The sequence below is a fragment of the Vulpes vulpes genome, chromosome 10 (assembly GCF_048418805.1).
Source record: "Vulpes vulpes isolate BD-2025 chromosome 10, VulVul3, whole genome shotgun sequence".
Taxonomy (NCBI): Eukaryota; Metazoa; Chordata; class Mammalia; order Carnivora; family Canidae; genus Vulpes; species Vulpes vulpes.
In genome coordinates this window covers 93,252,574-93,273,149 of record NC_132789.1, presented here as the reverse complement: position 1 = coordinate 93,273,149, position 20,576 = coordinate 93,252,574, and the positions used below count along the sequence as shown (strand labels likewise).

Sequence of the window (20,576 nt, the reverse complement as noted above, 5' to 3'; positions counted from 1 at the left end):
TGCCACTGATTACTTACAGCATTCAGATGTTTGTGCCTCAAAGGGATATGAGGAAGTCATTCTGTAGTAATTGGCAAAATACTTGTCAAATTGCAAAGGCCATCCGTTGTTGTCTCCTAAAATAAAAGAGAGCAGAAAAGTTCAAGAAAACAAATATTCTGGTGTGTTGGGAAAAATAACTCTTTTCTTTAAAGTGAATAAGACAGTCTCAATCTTAGTGAGATAAATATCATCTGGGAGTTTGTTGACAAATGTGAATTTCTGGGTCCCCCCCCACCCCACCTAGAAGTCCTGATTACATAGGTCTGAGATGGGTCTCCAAGTCTCCACTGTGGGCACTACAGGTGATTCTTCAGCAAGTAGTGTTTGTTTGCTTATTTATTCATGAAAGACACACAGAAAGAGGCAGAGACACATTCCCCACAGGGAGCCCGATGAGGGACTCCATCCCGGGACCCCGGGATCATGACTTGAGCCAAAGGCAGAGGCTCAACCACTGAGCCACCCACATGTCCCAGCAAGTAGAGTTTGAATCACATTTTAAGAGACAGTACTTTCTTAAGTATTGGAATATAGCACGCTGTTCATAGTATATTAATTATATTATGGTTAATCTTCTATCATTTAAACTGATGTTGGAGGTGTGTTAACATGGATAGACAGTCATGATTGTTAAAGAAAAGAAGAAAAAAAATAACATGACCAGAATGATTGCATTCCATTTTTTTAAGGGCATCATGGTGTCATGGATGGTTTTAAGGGGAATTATCTTCTGATCGCTTAATATTTTCTCATCTATATTTCCTGATTTTGATATTAAAAGCCTGTATCATTGAAAAAAACCCCGCAATAGTAAAAGTCTTTCGTTAGGGAGAAAAAATGAAAATAAGTTTTCTTCACAAAATTCCTTATGACCTTTTAGTTATTTTTAAACATAAGAGACAATGAAGCCAATCAGCTGATAGGATGGCCAATGAATGGGAATGTAGGCACAACTTCTTTGGAGATCTTTGCAGATGGTACAAACTTTCATCTTACTGGGAAAGTATGGATGTGATCCTTTCCAGAGGTTCTAAAATTTTTTCAGAATGTTGTCAGGATTCTTTAAGGATGCATAAACATATGAGCGGATGATAAAAACTATAAAGTTTATCCTGATTTTAAAAACTAGTATTGAATCTAGCACTGATTTTTTTTTTTAAATAAGATTTTATTTATTTATTTGAAAGAGAGAAACAGAGATAGTGACAGAGCTAGCGCGAGAGAGAGCAGGAGCAGGGAGGAGAGGGAAGGAGGACGAGGCTCCCCGCTGAGCAGGGAGCCCAAAACAGGGCTCCATCCCAGGACCCTGGATCATACATAGCCCACTAAACCAAAGGCAGGTGCTTAACCTACTGAGCCACTCAGGGGCCCCAAATCTGGCATGAATTGTATAAATGATTTCTGCCATGGATGTATAATTCAAATCTGAGACTTGAATCCAAACATTACAACTTTGTTCAGTGGCATGGATTTGGTGACATGGTCTTTATCATAACCATGGTTCCAACTCTTATCAGAGGATTTCCAAATTATATCTTCAACCTGCACTTTTTCTATTGTAATAATATGTGATCAGTTTACTTACTATAGGCATCTCAAATTCAATATTTTTAATATGCAACTCATTATATTTTTCCATATAATCTTTGTTACTCCTTAATTCTCTGGAATGGTGAATGGTCCCCATAATGTATCAAGTTGCCCAAAACTGAAAAGTAAGTTTCTGGGAATATGCTCATATCTGATGCAATATGATTTGTAATAATTCCCCCCTTCTCGAAAGGAGAAAAAAATGAGTGGGAAATATCAGGGAGGGAGACAGAACATGAGAGACTCCTAACTCTGGGAAACGAACTAGGGGTGGTGGAAGGGGAGGTGGGTGGGGGGTGGGGGTGACTGGGTGACAAGCACTGAGGGGGGCACTTGATGGGATGAGCACTGGGTGTTATTCTATATGTTGGCAAATTGAACACCGATAAAAAATAAATTTATAAAAAAAAATTCCCCCCTTCTCCAGGTTATTTTTTTTATTTTTCCATGCTCATTAACTCCTCCATGAAGATCATCTTTGGAAAAGGAAAGGTATACTAACACAAATGCTATATATAACTTGTAAAATTAGACTTCCTTTTATAAAGAAATCCCACCAAATGCAAAAAATTGGAAAGAAGATTGTTTAAACATTGTGTTTAAAATATTCTCCTTCTGAACCTTGATGTCCTTTGACAGATGCGTGGATAAAGAAGATGTGGTCTATATATACAAGGGAATATTACTCAGCCATCAGAAGAGGTGAATACCCACCATTTGCTTTGACGTGGATGGAACTAGAGGGTATCATGCTGAATGAAGTAAGTCAATCGGAGGAGGACAATCATCACATGGTTTCACTCATACGGGGAATATAAAAAAATGTGAAAGGAATTATAAGGGAAAGGAGGGAAAATGAGTGGGAAAAATTAGAGAGGGTGACAAAACATGAGAGACTCCTAACTCTCGGAAAGGAACAAAGGGTAGTGGAAGGGGAGGCGGGTGGGGGGATGGGGTAACTGGGTGATGGGCACTGAGGGGGACATTTGATGGAATGAGCACTGGGTATTACACTATATGTTGGCAAATCAAACTTCAGTAAAAAAATAAATCTTAAAAATAAAATAAATATTCTCTTTCCTTTAGCATGCTTCATTAGTTTTAAAACTCATCTATTATAGAAGCTACAAAATAAAAGTAGCAAAGTAATATAATGAGATCTCAGTTCAGAGAGAGAGGAGTGATGGCCCTCCAGCTTACGAACTGCACACTTTGGCACGAGACCTCAGCTGGGCACCAGTAACTAGGTGGCCAGTAACAGTATCCTAGAAATGGCAAAACCCAGCCATCCCCAGCCTTTGACATCATGAGGATGACATCTCAGGCAGAGAAACAGGAAGAAGGGGAGGGAATTGGAAAGACTGAGCTTGTACAGCTAAATAGAGACTGCAAGCTATTGAGACCCAGGCAGATTTTGTGAAGTTGGCTCCTCCCCTTTCTCTACTGGGTTTAGAATGGTTTTGTTGTTCTTTAGAAGTTGGTAACTCAAATCTCTGTTTTCCAGACCTCGGGCAGCTAGGGTTCTTGTGATAGATAAGTTTCTACCATTTGGATGCTTGCAAGTGAGACGGAAGTTTGCGGATACCCGTCTTGTGGGTACCTAGTGCAAGTTGGGGCAGTTCGTGCAGTCAGCCTCAGCGTTCAGTTTCACAGGTAAGGAGAGGATTGGTTGCACCAGTGACAGACCAGTGACTAGTGGCAACAGCAGCAGATGCTTCTTGATCTTGATCTTGCAATTATGGTGGTTTGTTTTCCCGCTCCTGACTCCTCTTTCTATAGCCTTTACAGTGATTCCATAAACAGCTTATTCCCTGTATGAAATCTCTTTTTTCTTAAGAGCTCCTCCCCACCCCCAATCTAGAGTGGTTTGTTTCCTCCTCCCAGAGGGGATTGAAGATAACAGACTCTCAAGGATGGAAACATTGGATTGATGATCTGACCTGGTCCATTTTGAAGATAATGGCAATACTATTACTATCCGAAAATAGGACTCTCAACGTTTATGGTACACTGTGACAAAGAAGTTACTTAAATGATGTCTTAAGGCTTCCTTACAACATGCCTCTTAGAAGGCTATAGTCTGGCAAAGTGGTTGTTATGATAAATCATTAGAATGAAAATGAGGAATTTCAAGAGTTGTGGATTAGGATAGCTATGGAGATATCTTGGAGAGATTAAAGCAAGGAAATGGGACAGGCCCAGGGTTTAACATTATCAGTTCGAGAAAGTTCAGAGAACCAGAGAGCTTCCACGACTACTCTAAGGTAATTTTTTTTTTTAATCTCTGTGATCTCAGGGTTGATGTTGCCTCAAATCAGAATCTGATCCAATGGGTTACCAAGGTGACAGTGTAAGCCTAATTCATGTTTTGTTATCTCTTTTAAGTGAACTTTAGGACACTGATTTGGAAGGGAGGAGACCCCCTGAACTGTAATAGGACATTTGAAAGTGTTGAATTGGATTTGAATACTCCACATCCTTATCCTATGCAACCACTCCTGTCAGCAGAAGCAGCTCCCTTCCCTTGTCCCATGAGATTGGCTGTGGTTTGTTGGAGACATGCTGGTTGCTTTACTTGAGGTAAATAACTTGTGAGGTCTCTCCAGGCCCCACGCGTTGATCCTTCTTCCTCATCTCCCAGCCTATCATAATCAGAGTCAGATCCCAGCACACCCCAGAAGCCAAACATTTAGGAAATAAAGATCGGCACTACAAGAATTTGCTATTTCATATAAGCAGAAACCCAAGGAAATTGTGTGGGAACATCTTCTGACTGTACTAGACCAGGGGGAGGGACTGTAATTTTGATTGGGCAAAGCTCTTTAATATGGGTTTCTGGATTCAGTGCGCTAGCTCAAGCAGTAGTTTGCCAGATTGTTGACCAGAATCCAGATTCAATGTCGCCTTGGGCTAAATAAGGTTGAGAGGGAAATGCTTATGGGTACTGATTGAGTCACCAAAGGGGTAGATTACGAGGGATATGGCCATGTATTGCAGAGCTGCATTGGATACTGTAGATTGGTTTGTCCAACCTCCGTTCAATTCCCCCCATCGGTGTTCCTGGAAAGCAGAGACTGAAAAGCTTATGACACCACCTCACATCTCCTGTACAGCCAGGATCAGGTGTACTCACACATGTTTTGGTTGGTAGAAGAGAGGTAGAGATCACTTTCCTATTGGTGTATCTAAAACAGAGACGTTGTGTTAAGAGGCAATTGAAGCAGCGGGAGGGCTATTTGGGTATCACCAGCTTTGCAGGTGCAAAGAGGTGGTTCTGTTAGCGGCAGGGGCAGCAGAATCAACAGTGGTGGTGTAGCCCCTCAGTCTCTGGATTATGGCTTTGGTGGGGGTGCGGTTGATTCAATGGTGTCAATGGGAGCCTTGCTGTCATCATCCAATCTTCCAGCTTTACTGGGAATTTTGTAAGTATCTAATTTCTGTTCAACAGATTAGAATGGGTTCTGTTTCATGCATTAAGCCCTGATAGATACGGAGACTATTTGAATTATTGGACTAAAATATGGTTTAAATGTGATTGGACATCTACAGCATTTGGGGAGCTCAAGTATAATCTTGTGAGTGAGAACTAAACACTGCATTTTTTCCCTGAAACCCTGAGCTTTCATGTAGTTTAGTTCTGTGGCCTTGCTACAGAAATGATGACACTTTTCAACATTTCTCTGCATCTGTTTGTTTCCTTGGCTGTCAGGTTTTGGTTTCTGGCTTTGGCTTGTCCCCCTTTCCTGGTTTGGCTGTGTTTGTTAGCTTTTGGACAAGTTTTTACTTTTAAAAACTTGGTTCATATCATTAGATATAAGAAAGGAGAATTCTGTGAGAGGGTTTGATTCCTCCATTTTAACAGAGAAGTTGGATGCTAGCACTTAGCACTAAGAGAACTTGTATTTAGCAAATGCCTACTAAACTGTAGTAGGTACTTTATTTTGTCTGCATAGCTCTATTTGATCACTATTGTCATTTCCATGTACAGGTGGAAAAACTGCTTCTAAGAAGTTTAAGTGAAACATTTTTAGAAATTACTAGAGTTAAAATAATAAAATTATTTTCATATTCTCTTTTCTAGACCAAATACATGATTTATCAGTTTGATAGTCTACCAACAGAATTCCAACTTCTGTGTGATATCGGCTTTAAATACCCAGCTATTAAAAACTAAAACTAACTAACTAAATAAAAGGTTTTATTTTTACCAGCTATTACTATCTATTGTCTATCTTTCTGTCATCTATTTCATTTCCATATTGAGGCTCTTACATCAGATTTGTACGAATTATACAAAAATTCATTTGAATAACAATCAGAAGTAGATATTAACTGGAATTTATGTTCACCACTATTGTAACTTGTGGAATCAGTGAAAGCATTGGAAATCATCAAAATATTACTAAAAAATTAATTTAATAAAATAAAGTTTTATATTTATGTTATGATTTTAAACACATTTATAAATGTTATAAATAAAACATGTAAGATAAGTCATTTGTGCCTGGATATGTTGAGGTATTGATTATTTTTATAAGCGAGTTTATTGTGTATCTATGGAGCGAGGGGTGGCATTGGTGTGCAAAAGTCTGAAGAATTCCTCCTTGCAGGTTGCCAGTGCCTTGTTGGCTTTGCAGGAGGAGGAGGTACACACTCCACGTTCATGTTCCTGTCCCTGACACAACCACCCAGACCTCAGAAAACAGCAATGGATATTGGGTGAAGTGACAGCGTTCCAGAACACAGGGTGTTTCTGTGGTTAGTGTTTCACTGCCACGAGGGAATTTATGAGATCAGGGGGTTGGGTGAGTGCCCGCAGATGTTGATTGTCTTTCACTCTGGTTCTTAGCAGGCCCTATATTGAACTGAACTCGTACAAATGAACTATTTCAATTTGCGACACGTTTACCATTAACTGACAGTGTAGTGCTTAAAATCACAGGCTTGGGGCCCTGCACTAATCCTTTGCCCCTTACCATTGCTGGCTATTTTAAGGGGTTCTCTATATATGGCCTTGGTTGCAACATTTTGGTCCAACAAATCCACACAGTGTAGCTATTTATGCTGCTTCTATTTTCTTTTAAAAAATACTTATTTACTTATTTTAGAGAGAAGAGAGAGAGAGTGGGGGTGCAGGGAGAGGGTGAGAAAGAATCTCAAGCAGATTGCCTGCTGAGCGTGGAAGCCTATGTGGGACTTGATCCCTGATCCTGAGACCATGACCTGAGCTAAAATCAAGAGTTGGACATTTAACTGACTGAGCCATCCAGGAGCCTTTTCTTTTTCTTAATCCTCCTCTTTTTCTCTCTCTCTCTACCTCATTGTACCTAAACACAACACAGACAAACACACACACACACACACACACACACACACACACAGAGTGGGGAAAAAAAAGAGAAAAAAAAGAGGAGAAAAAAAGGTAATATCAGGATAGATGAGGGGTATTTTAGAATCCAGAAAGAAACAGGACAAACCTGCTTATACTTTCCCAAAATAGAATATATCTTTTCCGGGGGGATCTCTTTTTAAACAGCAACATTTTCAAACACACAAGCTTTTTAGTAATTAGCCTTCACCTTCCTTTCTGCCTTCCCAAAGCATTTACTTCTTCCCACCCATAACTTCCTCCCACCAGAAGGCAGGAATATAGAACATAGGAATTGTAGCCAAAATTGGAAAGTTAGCATTTTTAAGAAAACAGCTTAGTAGATGTGTTTCTATATTTTAAATCTTTCATTTTTAAGGACGTCTGGGGGCAGCGAGCAGAATGGTTTTTCATGCTTGAGTAATGATCCCACTGAAGTTTGATTCTCTGATTTCTCTTGAGGCATCACAGGGTAGTGTAACAAGCACTGTCCTAAAAGAACATTGTGGTAGGGGTTATGGGTTCCTATGTATTGGTACTACTGCATGAATAGCATTGATGACATATATGCTTACTAAAAAAGAGATTTTTCTAGCTAAAATATGATGTAATGATGCTACTGTTAAAAAGGAGACAGTAGGCCCCAGGTGGTGTCACTGGTGCTAATCCCCATGTTGGCAAACCAAGCCTTAATACCTAACCTAACTAGTCTTAACTGCTCAGGAATGTGATCTTTAACCAGCCAACCTGAAATTTCCGGGTCAGGACTAGGAGGTAATCCGCTGATAAATCTCTTCTATTTCTCTTAGGAGGGCAACATTGCTTAAAACAATGCATTCTTTGTTAATAATTTCCTTTCCTTTTTTTTTTTTTTTGGCTCCCTCTCTGGCTTTAGAAACCCTTCCTTTCTTTTGCTTAACAGAGTTTCTTTCTACCTGCTAGCTTGCATGCAGCTTACTTCACAAATAGTTAAATAAAGCCAATTTGACCAATTTATTTAGTTGAATACTTGTTATTTAACACAGTGTGGATACAAATGAATGACACAGACCAAGAAGAGGCTGATGGTGCATGCTGCATGAGCTCAGTAGATACTCGCTGAGTGAATGAAAGAATGAATGCATGAGGCTTTATCCTCAAACACACTTCAGAGAAAACCCAGCCTCTTATTCTACAATAAAATTTGGGAACTGAAGCAATTATAAAAACACAGTTTTCCAGGCTCTTCTATTGGACATTCTGATTTATGTCAGTATGGGGTCTAGGGATCTATATTTTCCACCTGCTGTCCCAGGTGAGTCTTAGAACATGTTTTGGGAGAACTGCACTATGAAATTCACCCCAGCCAGCTAGAGCCCTTGCCACATGCAGTGGAGCACAGCTAGATTTAGCAACAGAAAAATCTTGACAATCAGAAGGAGCATGCTTCTTCTCTTTTGGCAAAGTTGCTGTTAATAATGGGTTAAGAGCTCAAATAAGATTAATGCAAGTGATCCTTCATTTAAGGGCATTTTGCTTATATCTTTCTTATTATGCTTACTATAGTCTGCTTCATCCTATGCTTATCTACATATGCATTTTATCTCCTTATGATGCATTTTTAATATACTTCAGTGACCACAAAGGTACTTTTAGCATGTAAAATAGGTATAGGAAATATTAAAATATTATTTCACTTGCACCAAGTATTTGTTATAATTTAGTTATGGAAAAGTGGATTACACATCCATCAGAATTTTGGACAAGGCACCCCCCTCTCCATGCTCTCAGATTCTCCTGGCACAGGTGTGGGGTGAGGGGAAACAGTGGAGGTTCAAGGAATGAGGTCTGGATGCAAATGGGAAAGGTCCAGGTTTCTTGAATGCACTAATTTGTTATGGTGCTATATTAGGCTTTCCTCAAATAGTTTCCTGGGATTCTCCATGAGAAGAGAGCTCCATGGTGAAATATGTTTGGAAATGCTGCATCTTCTATTTCCACTTAGGATTGACAATGCATGCTAGTAGGATGAAAGGAGAAGGCAAGCCTTAAAGAAATATCCTGACTTTTGTTAAATTCTTGTTATAAGACGCCATACATTTTGTAAAGTGTTTGCTTTTGCATTTGCACAAGAAAGAGTATGCCTAGATCACTGGTTTTCAAAATGTAGATGCAGGACCAGCAGCATCAGCATCACTTGGGGACTTTGAAGAAGAGCAAATTCTTGAGCATCATTCTAGAGGCAATGAATCAGAAATTGGTGTTGGGGCTGAGCCATGTAGTTTTAAGAAGCCTACTGAAGTTTGAAAACCACTGCTCTGCGCTCACTAATCACTTTTTAGGTATTCTGAATATGGTAATAAAATTGTGCATAGTGAAGTGAATCATTTCAAAACATTAACAAGTATGATATTCATCTGCTGTGCTTGTTAAAATGCAGATTTCTGGGCTCCCATATTGCCTCCAAGATGAGCATTTCTAGGGGTAGAGTTCAGAACTCTAGCACCTCTCACTAGCCCCCAGGAGACATTGCTGCTGCTGGTTTTCAGAGCTGGCTTCCCAAGAGTTCCCATAAATTTGCAGGAGCCACTTCTGGGTACCTTGGATATTTGGATTTTGAACCAAAAGTTAAGGGACTTGAGTCTGTCTGAGAGGAAGCCAGAACAAGGGAGGATATAAGAATGCTGTGTTTAAATGGTCTCCTTTTTAATTTTTTAAAATTTTATTTATTTATAAAGATTGTATTTATCCTTTTGACACAGAGAAAGAGCACATGTAGAGGGAGCAACAGGGAGAGGGAGAGGGAGAAGCAGACTCCATCCTGGGCTCCATCCCAGGACCCTGGGAATCAGGACTTGAGCTGAATGCAGCCGCTAAACCTACTGAGCCACCAGATGTCCCGGTCTCCTTTTTTATTAAAATTAAAGTATAAGTCCTATGGGTTATAGTGTACCTGCTTATTGACTAATGAATGAATAATTTATAAAGTTTGGATTTATGTAAAGTGGAGCATTCCTGATTCTCGTACATTTACTCAATCCTCAGATCCCATTCTTGGAACATACGGAGAATCTTTGTCTCAGAAAGTAATGATCCCCAAAGTAAAGGTGCCCCGGGTCATTAGAATAAGCCTTTGGATGCTGGCTGGCCATGCAGAATGATTCTCCCAACTAACTATGTGGGATCTCCTTGCATTGGAAATGACAAGAGTAATTTGATTAGCCTCTTTGTAGGCTCTTAAAATCTTTGGAGGCAACTCTGAAGAAATTAAGGGGGCGGGGGGAGTTGACATCCTGGGCTTATTGTAGAGGAAATTAAGGCCACTAAAGAAACTGTCCATTATAGGAAGAGTTCTTAAATGGAAATTTTTGTGAAGTTAACCCAAACATTGTTAAGCGTGGTTGGATAAACAAACTTGAGGTTAAATTGAGGTTTGTTGAGAAAGGGGGAAAAAAAAGAGAAGCAAAGCAAGAGTCTCTTGATTGTAGAGAACAAACTGATGGCTACCAGAGAGGAGGTGGGTGGATGGATGAAACAGGTGATGGGATTAAGGTGTGTACTTGCTGTGAAGAGGACCAGGTGTTGTGAGGAAGTGTAGATTCACAGGTGGTATATGCCTGAAACTAATATTATACTCTATGGTAATTAACTGGAATTTAAATAAAAACTTAAAAAAAATAAACTGAGGTTTGTGTGTACAGAAAAGTCAAGGGTTCAGTTACTTCGGTATTTCCAATGCTATTTTGAGAATAAGAAATAGAAAACCAGGTATTTTTGAACACACAATGTATGGTTTTGTATTAATGCATATTCATGACTCATATCACCTTTCCTCTTGCATTACCTTAAAAAAGGTAAGCCACCAACTCTAAATGGAATATTCTAAAATGAGAAAAGCTAAGTTCTACATCAAACTGCCTGGTGTTGCTGTCATTCAGACAGCTGTATAAAAAGCTGTATTTAGGAAATGAAGGAATATTTGGTTTTCTGGAATTTTCAATTCAGGCCCAACGAAAAATTAAAGGAGTCCTTGAATACACTTTAAACATTCTTAAAATCCTTCTACAATTTAAAAAATATATATCACCACCATCACACTCATAAATAAATACTGTTTATCTAATTCTCATAGGTTAGTAAGTGCCAAGCCAGTGACAGGAACATATTTTGGGGTATTAATGAAGTTTTTCTTCCCTTGAACTTTTTGCATTCTCTGTTCTTTTTCCTACAGCAAGCCGCTAAAATTTTCCACTTTCCTTGCCTGGGGAAAGGACCACGCAGAAGCTTGTAGATAACAGAAGGAGTCAGATTCTTGGCATTTGATCTTCAAAGGCCTATACATGAGCACTGATTCTGAAAAACAACAAAGGGTGGGCTTTGCCATTCCTAGTCTGCACCAGATACCTGGACCAGAGAGAGAGAGAGAGAGAGAGAGTAGGAGGGTCTTCTTGTCCTCTCTTTTCCTTTGGCAGCAGATTCTGGGGAAACCAGAACCTCTTTACCTTCATTACATCTGCAAAGATGTTATTTCCAAGTAAGATCACATTCTGAGGTTCTAGTGTACAAAATTTTTAGCAGGTACTAACCTATTACACCATTCAAAATGTATTAGAAGAGATTTCTATTTCCCCTGTGGATTATAGAAATACCAACATGGAAAAAGAAGAACAAATGTCTTCATCTTTTTTCCTGTAGACATCCTTTTCCTGTGCTAAAGTGAGGAATGTTCAAGGAAAGAGTCTATAGGAGGGCAGCATCAGAACTTGGGTCTTCATAATAGAGTAATTCAACTTGGCTCCAACAGGGGGATGAGGTTGGGTTGGTGTAACTTCCATGGGGAGCCCTTTTTGTACAACCATCTGTCTAAAATACAAAAGAAGGAATGCTAGCAAATTTGTAATCTGGAAATGCAGAGTTCTTTTTAAATAAGCATCTAGAGGTAGTGAATAAATGCCATAGTATCTGACAATTTGATTCTACTTTAATATTTCATTTCTACTACTGAGTAAGCGCACAGTTTAAAACGGACATAAGTGATTTCTCCATGAGCGTCCTCACCTTTTTATAATCCAGTTCCCTTGTCATTTACCCAGATGGATTCTCCCAAGTATCTGAGCGTTTTAGCTGAAAAAGTAGAAGGACCCTCTTTTTTTCTGGTTTGTCATTGTTGCAACAAATACTGCTCTGATGATTCCTAAAGACATTTTTTTTGGTCTCTAGCCTGTTTGTATCTGTGATAGTTTAGAATAGAGATGAAAAATGGGTTAGTGTGATACATAGCAAAAACATGGAAATTGTATGAGAATTATATCAAATGGTGTAACTCAGGGGGAAAAACTGTACATTTCCATATTGAAGTTTATCAGTAAGGATCAAAGTTATAGAAATGGTGCTATTGATTTTGACACATGTATGTCTACATATGTCTATAAATTCTGTATTGCCCAAATGTTTTAGGAAGAAAGGGATTCTTGTGAATGCAATGGAAAACTTTAAATCATTGCTTTTGTTTGCATTGTGTCCATGAAAAATGTTCAGTGAGTAGATGTGTTATACTTTTTATTATGAGGTATTTTATTTTATTTTTGTATTCAGTACACTATTCCGTTATTGAGAAATTATTTTTTTAAAGAAAATTGGGGATTCAATAGCTAAATAAGAGTGGTTGTTTCAAAAGCCTGTGATAATACAAAAGTTGTATTTTTTCCTAAATATATTTAGTTCATATTCCAGTGCAATACATGGGGAATCAGTTTAATTTATTTAATGGTGTTTCATTTTTTTGATGACTCTGCTAAATTTTATTACTACTATTTTGATTTGACTTACTTTTCCGCTTTAGTAAATATTATCGGTGTCAATGCTACATAGCTTGGAAATATTTTTTAGGATGTATTTTAAAAGTTCTAATTAAGGAAAAGTCCCCGCCTCCCATTACAAAAAAGATTTTTTTTATCTGGCAATATACTGTTAAGTCGTAAATGATCCCTCTAAAAGTGATTTTTGGCTGTGGGTTTTTCTTTTATTTATATGTTAGGATACTATGTTTTATGTGATTGTAAATATATTTAATGCCGTTTATTCAAATATGCATGAGGTTTACATATTGTGAAAGGAACCAACTTTCTGACTTAATTTAATTAGCAGTAAACAGAATATAAACATGAATATCTTAAAAACGAACAGACGGGGAAACACAAATTATCTGGATACTGTAAAAAGAAAAGAGAAAAAGACCTACGGCTGGTGAAGGGAATTCAGTAATAAGATGCAAGAGAAATAACTGCATTTCATCATTTTTATCAGCTGGGCCCTAAAGCTGGTGGTAAAATTCTGTTATCCTTCCAGATGTTCCAGTCTACTCATGCATGCCAACGGACCACTGTTGAGGTTTTGACCAGAGTTGTGTGTGTGTGTGTGTGTGTGTGTGTATTTCTAGAGGACTGTAACCAATACAGTATCAGTGTTTCTTATGGAAACTAACACATTTGATAACAGTGATAATGGAGTTTGTTAGCGAGTTAGCGTCTTTGCATACTAGGTCGCGAACACTTGTTTCTAGTTCATTTCTACTGTTGCTGCTATTTCACAGGCATTCTTCACTTTCTACTCGGTTGGGTGTAGGCCAGTGGTTCTCAAAATGCAGTGTGCATTTTATAGTTTAGGAAGATTTTCAAGATTTTCTTGAACCTCAGGGTCTATTTGAGCATAAAGTACAAGCCACTATTCTGGGATACACAGCCCAAGAGTAGAGTAGGAGTGGCAGGTATCTCCTGAGTGCTACATAGAAATTAAAAGCAATTGCTTGTTTTTTTTTTTTCTTTTCCTTTGGAGGTAAAGATATTAAAATCTGTTTAACAACCAGTTCATAGGGGATCCCTGGATGGCTCAGAGGTTTAGTGCCGACTTCCTCCAGGGCGTGATCCTGGAGACCCGGGATCGAGTCCCACATCAGGCTTCCTGCATGGAGCCTGCTTCTCCCTCTGCCTGTGTCTCTGCTCTTTCTCTGTGTCTCTCATGAATCAATAAATAAAATCTTAAAAAAAAAAAACCCCAAGAACAACCAGTTTATAAACCTAATGGGGTGAGCTAAATAATAATCAAAATCTAATTTATGACTATCGTGATGGACTCGGTTTGAAAGAGAAAAGAATAGAGGAAAAGGCAAGCATGAAATATAAAGGGAAGTTGGGAGAGAGTGAAAAAAGAGGTGGTGACCAGTTAGGGGGGCAGAATGGAAGTGGGGAGACCCATGGAAATGATGAGATGAAAGAGAGAGAATGGGCCTCAGATCCACAGTGGAAAAAACACTGGGAAGGAGAAAAAGCCAGAGAGGTGGAAAAAAGAAGAAATCATGATGGATGGATCCATCTCTAAACCGATTTTTGTTCCAATTGGTATGTTTCACAAGAGTTAGGCCCATGCTTGTCATCAGAATTCAAATTCTAAGTGTAAAGAAATACACCTTAGTATTTTCCCTGTTATATTCTATTAAAATTCACCAGGATAATTAACCAGGATAACTAACACAGTTAAGTTCCAAATATACAAATCTACACAGTTTATTTTTTCCCCTCTCCTCAAATAAACTATAATAACATTTTCGGGAGATGTGGGAAAGCTTACCCACCTCCTGACTATCGCATAATCAATAGGATACACGTGCATACACACCCATGCACACACATATCTGATTATATAAATATATAACTACAAGAGTATGGAAACATGTCGTTGCTTCAAATATGAGCTCCCATTTCAGTAAATAGACAAACCATGGTTGTTCCTAGAAATTTTAAAATTATTTATCAGACAGGACTTTCTAAAGTCACCAGTGGGGACTCTGAGTCACTGAGAAGTCTGTGGGAAGAGCAATGATAATACCAACGTGGGTAGACTTTGCAGAAGTGGCTGCAGTTGCTGGCTTCCCTCTGCCCGGGCCCCTCGCAGTGTGACTTTGGGGTCCCTCTCAGCAGGAGGGAGGGGCCGCTTCACCTCTGGAAACAGGGCTGGCCTTGCGACTGGCTTGCCCAGGGACATGGGGCGAGTGTGCCATTTTTGAGTTTAGGCTTCAAGAGGCCTTGTACGCTTCCAGGTCACTCCTGGGTGCCGTGTCCCTACCATGAGAACCAGCTTGGCTTAGGCCGCTGAGGCCCAGAGCTGAGTCACCCTGATTATCTCAGCCGGGCCCCCAGGCCTGACGACAAAGCTGATCCACAGGTAACCGCAGGTGCATGAGAAGGTGCAACTGAGCTGAGAACTGCCGGGCTGTGCCCAGCCCGGGGTTGTTGACCCACAGAATTGTGAGCCACATAAATGATTGCTTCTTATGTCACTAAGTCTGAGATCATAACAGCTCGCTGACACCCGTTACCGCACGCTAAGTATGTGTCAACTACTGGGCTAAGCACCTTAGATACAGTATCTCAGTGAATCTTTTTAAGACCACGTGGCCACAGATACTTTTATTATTCTCATTTCGCAGAGAAGAAGACAAGACATTTTTACCCTCTTCATGGCCAGAATTGAGGTCCCCATCTCCCCAGCCTGACCTCTGCGCTCCAATGCCATAGTGCCTCCCTCCGAATTTGCTGGTTGGCCAATCTGAGAATCTTGAGTAACTAAGGATTATCACTTATCACTTTGAGGATTGTTACCTTTGTTACTTGAATTCTTTGAATTTAGCACTAGAGCAAGAGCTCCCCAGCTTTTTTTTTTTTTTTTTTCACCGAGTAACTACTTTTGGTGGTGAATTTCCTTTGCCACCAAGTTTTTTCCTGCTTCTTGTCAACATTTCAGTTGGTGGGAAGCTCTCAAGCCACTCGATCTGAACTACTCCAAGCTGGAGGGGGAAGTGGCTGGCAGTGGGCCGAACACTTGATTCTTTGTGTGTGTGTGTGTTTAAATTTGTGCAGTATTCAAGTGTTTTATACATACATAAAAGAAGAGGGATCCCTGGGTGGCGCAGCGGTTTAGCGCCTGCCTTTGGCCCAGGGTGCGATCCTGGAGACCCGGGATCGAATCCCACATTGGGCTCCCGGTGCATGGAGCCTGCTTCTCCCTCTGCCTATGTCTCTGCCTCTCTCTCTCTCTCTGTGACTATCATAAATAAATAAAAAATTAAAAAAAAAAAGAAGAAAACATATACGAGTAGTCATCCGAATCAAAGGTGATGGCAGCTTAAGCTCACCAGTTTAGGTGTGTACTGTTGAGTTCACCACCACCACCTAGAGACAAGGTTCTGAACGAAGAAGTGTTAATTCCTTCCAAGGGGAGCCTTAAAATGTCTCTAATACTTCAGGGAGGGAAAACAGGCAAGTCCTATTCAGCATATTATTTAAGCAGCACTTTAGATGGTTATGCATGTTTTTGTCGTCCCCAAAATAGTACCTTCTTTCCCCATGAGTGAGAAATCTCATTATTTTTTACATTATTAACCAAAGCTCATTTTCCTAGCAAGTCAAATCCAGCCAACGGAAGTTCTTTTACAAATTTGTGTTTTCGAGGCTTCGGAAATTTGAACAAAATTCTCACTGAGACCGAGTTTTCCAGATATTCCGGTGGGCTGGAAGCCCCACGTGGCTTCCTGGGATTCTAAGTGGGATTGTTGGTTAAGTAATAGGCAGGCTGGACGTGCTGCCTGTTCTCTTCTAGGGGGTCTCATTTGCCCTTGGAACAGGAGCAAGCAAAGGACGAGAAAGGGCAATAGCTGTTGACACTTAGGTAGTACCTGCTGTATGCCTCCCGTCTCCTAGTCCCTCACATTAATGTTCCCAAATTCTCTTGTTGTGGGGACAACTTCCAGACCCCTTTCTAACATGGGGAAACCGAGGCAGAGAGCAGCTCAGGGGCGTCCTCCAGACCACAGCCGTGGTTCGGGGGCGCCGGGTTCGAGCCCCGCAGGCAGGCTCCAGGCCGCGGGTCTCCCCTTCCGTCCGCGCCGCGTGTTCCGCCTGGAGGAGCCCACGGGCGACCCCGGGCGGGTCACGGTGTCACGGGCCCCACCGTCCTGCGCCCCGACCCCCAGGACCGGCAGCTGGGGCCCAGGAAGGGGATGCGGGTCCCTGGGCCCGGGGGGTCTCCGTCTCCATTCCCGGCCCCTGCAGCCTCACCTGCCCTGGTCCCCGCAGCCTCACCTGCCCTGGTCCCCGCAGCCTCCCCCCCCGCCCCCCCAGAAGCCTCCGCAGCCTCACCTGCCCTGGTCCCCGCGGCCTCCGCAGCCTCACCTGCCCTGGCCCCCGCGGCCTCCCCGCCCCTGCGGCCTCCGCAGCCTCACCTGCCCTGGTCCCTGCGGCCTCACCTGCCCTGGTCCCCGCGGCCTCACCTGCCCTGGTCCCCGCGGCCTCACCTGCCCTGGTCCCCGCGGCCTCCCTCCCCCCGACCCCCCCCGCGGCCCCACTCACCGCAGTTGTCCTCGTCCGCCTGGTTGCCGCAGTCGTCCACGCCGTTGCAGTGCAGCAGCTGCGGCAGGCACCGGGTGGTGTTCCCGCAGGGGAAGAAGCCCAGGGAGCACCGGGCATGCTGGCCGCCCCCGGGAGCCCCTGGCGAGGAACCGGGAGGGCAGGTGAAGGCGCGGCCGTGCCCCCGCCCTCCCCCGCGGCCCCCGCCCTCCCCCGCCCCCCCCCCCCCCCCGGCGGCCCCCGCCAACCCCCCGCCCCCTCCCCGGCGGCCCCCGCCCCTCCTGGCCGGACACGGCGCCTCCCAGGCCTCATGCGCACCGGGAGGCCTTTCCCGCGCCCGAAGACGCCAGGGCGCCCCTGCCTGGGCGTTGGCGGTGGCAGGCGCCCCCCGTGCCCCAGCCAGCCCCCCTCTTCCTCTGGAACGTCCGCCGTCCCCGCCAGCCAGCTCCGTCCCCTTCTCCTTCCCATGGCTTTAAAGGTCAGGAATGGGGGGGGGGGTCCTGCTAGAGCGAGGCTGGGCTGCCCCCGCGCAGGAGGCCCGGGGGTGTGGGTGTGGGTGTGGGAGGGGTGTGGGTGTGGGTGTGGGAGGGGTGGGGGTGTGGGGGTGTGGGGGTAGGAGGGGTGGGGGTGTGGGAGGGGTGTGGGTGTGGGAGGGGTGAGGGTGTGGGGGTGTGGGGGTAGGAGGGGTGGGGGTGTGGGGGGGTGAGGGTGTGGGAGGGGTGTGGGTGTGGGAGGGGTGAGGGTGTGGGGGTGGGATGGGTGGGGGTGTGGGTGTGGGGGTGGGAGGGGTGGGGGTGTGGGGGTGGGGGTGTGGGTGTGGGGGTGTGGGTGTGGGGGTGGGAGGGGTGGGGGTGTGTGGGGGTGTGGGGGGTGTGGGGGTGTGGGGGTGTGGGGGTGGGGGTGGGAGGAGTGGGGGTGTGGGAGGGGTGTGGGTGTGGGAGGGGTGAGGGTGTGGGAGGGGTGAGGGTGTGGGGGTGTGGGGGTAGGAGGGGTGGGGGTGTGGGGGTGGGAGGGGGTGGGAGGGGTGTGTGGGGGTGGGAGGGGTGGGGGGCGGCAGGCCTGGGCCCCGAGCCCGCAGCTCCGGGCCTTGCAGGGGCCTCTCCGCCCAGGGACAGCACGCAAGGGCCCTGGGGGCCTTCTCTGGCTTGATAACCGACGTCTTTTTAGGGCCGAGTCGAGGCCCTTCGCCTGAATGCAGCGGCCGAAGGGCATCTTGGTTGCTCCCAACTGGGCAGCGATGACCGCAGGCGCCGCAGACATCCGCAGGCAGCTTTTGCGTGGGTATAAGGGAATTGTGCCATTTTGAAACCTCAGATTTTTTCTTTTGAAACCTCAGATTTATATGGACTTTAAACATTATTGGAGACTCCAAATGTGATTCCGTTGTGTATTATCCTTATCAAGTTTGCACACGTTTGGAACTTTCTAGAATATTGTCGATTATGAGAAATAACAGAGCACTTTGAACGGTCAATAGCATTTGTTATATAAAAATGTATTTGTGATCTGTCGTCAAGACATGAAAAGAATAAAAGTGATTATTTGCTCTGTAAGATGTAGCAGGACATTTTTATAACAGGGCAAGTGACATTTTATAGAGAAAAAATCTAGCTATGTTAGGTTTTGACGGTACTTGGCTGTTTCAGAACACATTATTTGATGAAGGAAACAGTTAAATCTACATAATAATGAGCTATGTTGTAATCAGTGTTCTCACTTGTGAAATTATTTTAAAATGATCCATTTTTTTTCAATAAATTGATTGGAATGAAGTCAAAGGAATTGTATACTTTTGTGTACAGGATGCCACTGTTAGAACATCACACATTTCAGAGACCTCAGGTGTATATAAAATAAAATAAAATAAATAAAATAAAATAAAATAAAATAAATAAAATAAAAAAAAATAAAATAAAATAATAAAATATAAAATAAGGTTAATCTGTGTTGATACTGACTTTTGATACCTTTATTAACTTTTTAAGAACAAAATTTAAAAATCAAGGGTTTCAGGGGACTCTGTCTGCCTCAGTTCGTAGAGCATGACACTCTTGATCCGGGGTTCATCAGTTCTGGCCCCTCATTGGATAGATAGCTTACTCAAAAAAATAAAAATGGAGGGTTTCAGAAAAATTCTTTGATGAATTGTCAGCCTTCAGCCACAGTTACTGTTTGAAGATGTTTTAACTAGACACCTGCCTGTGTTTTCATGCTGCTGGTTTGAAAATTCTTCTCGAGTAACTTATTTTTATGGACATTATGCTTTCATGTATCTTTTAAGTTTATATATAGAAGCAGCTACAGCTCTTCAATGATTATGTCATGAAATTAGTCCTACATTTTCATAATGGTATGATTCAAAGATATATTAAAGTCTTAAATAGTGATACTTAAAAAATAGCTTTATTTTGAGATGATCTCAAAGTTGCAAATATAGTATAAAGGATGATTATTTCCCCCCCCGAATCATTTGAGAGTAAGTTCCTGACCAGATGCTCCATCACCCCTAAAAACTTTGGTTGTGTTTTTTCTATAAACAAGGACATTCTCCTACATAACCCCACTTAGAACCATCAAAATCAGGGAATTAACATCAATGCTTTACTCCTATTTCAACCTCAGAATCCATTCACATTTTGTGTTGCTCGAGTCCTTCATAGTAAAAGGATCTACTTCATAAACTTTGCGTTCAATTGTCACATTTCTTTAGTTTCTTTTGATCTGGAATGGTTTCTTAGATGATAGAGTTAAGGGGCCAGTAAGTGATGATTATAGGAAAATTTTGTGGAGGTTGATATTATGCCACCCCAAAATATGCCACTTTGGCATAAGTATTATTTTAAACTAAAGATGGTTAAAAAAAAATAAAAGCAAACATAGGAAGAGCTCTTCACCCTCCCCCCATCCGCCTAAAAGCAGGGCATCAGTTTCCCTTTGGGAAGGTGTCTTCCTCTTCCCTCCGTATGAGGGAGATGTCACTGGAGATGGAAAGTTGGCACCAAGGTGAGTGTGCACAAACAAACCTTACTAAAGTAACCCCTTTCTTCCCTCTCAGGATTAAAATCTTAGGGGTTTCAATAAAACATTTTTTGCAGGCTAAGTTCCTAGTGGTTTATCATGAAAGGAATAAAATTTAGCTTTTACTTTTTGACAGACCTTGACAGAAATGCACAAGCACTTAGAATTTTGTCAAGGGA

The 20,576-nt window shown here is 42.3% G+C and overlaps 1 protein-coding gene across 2 annotated transcripts in view; it reads right to left on the bottom strand.

Moving 5' to 3' along the window:
- The window catches only part of RXFP1 (relaxin family peptide receptor 1), a 94,828-nt gene that overhangs the window by 42,827 nt on the left and 31,425 nt on the right, over positions 1-20,576 (bottom strand). For both annotated transcript variants that reach the window (XM_026008063.2, XM_072724924.1), the window contains exons 2-3: positions 17,383-17,520; positions 18-116 (exon numbers count right to left, since the gene is read on the bottom strand). In XM_026008063.2, the coding sequence (XP_025863848.1) occupies positions 18-116; positions 17,383-17,520 (237 nt within the window). The remainder of the gene's footprint in view (positions 1-17; positions 117-17,382; positions 17,521-20,576) is intronic.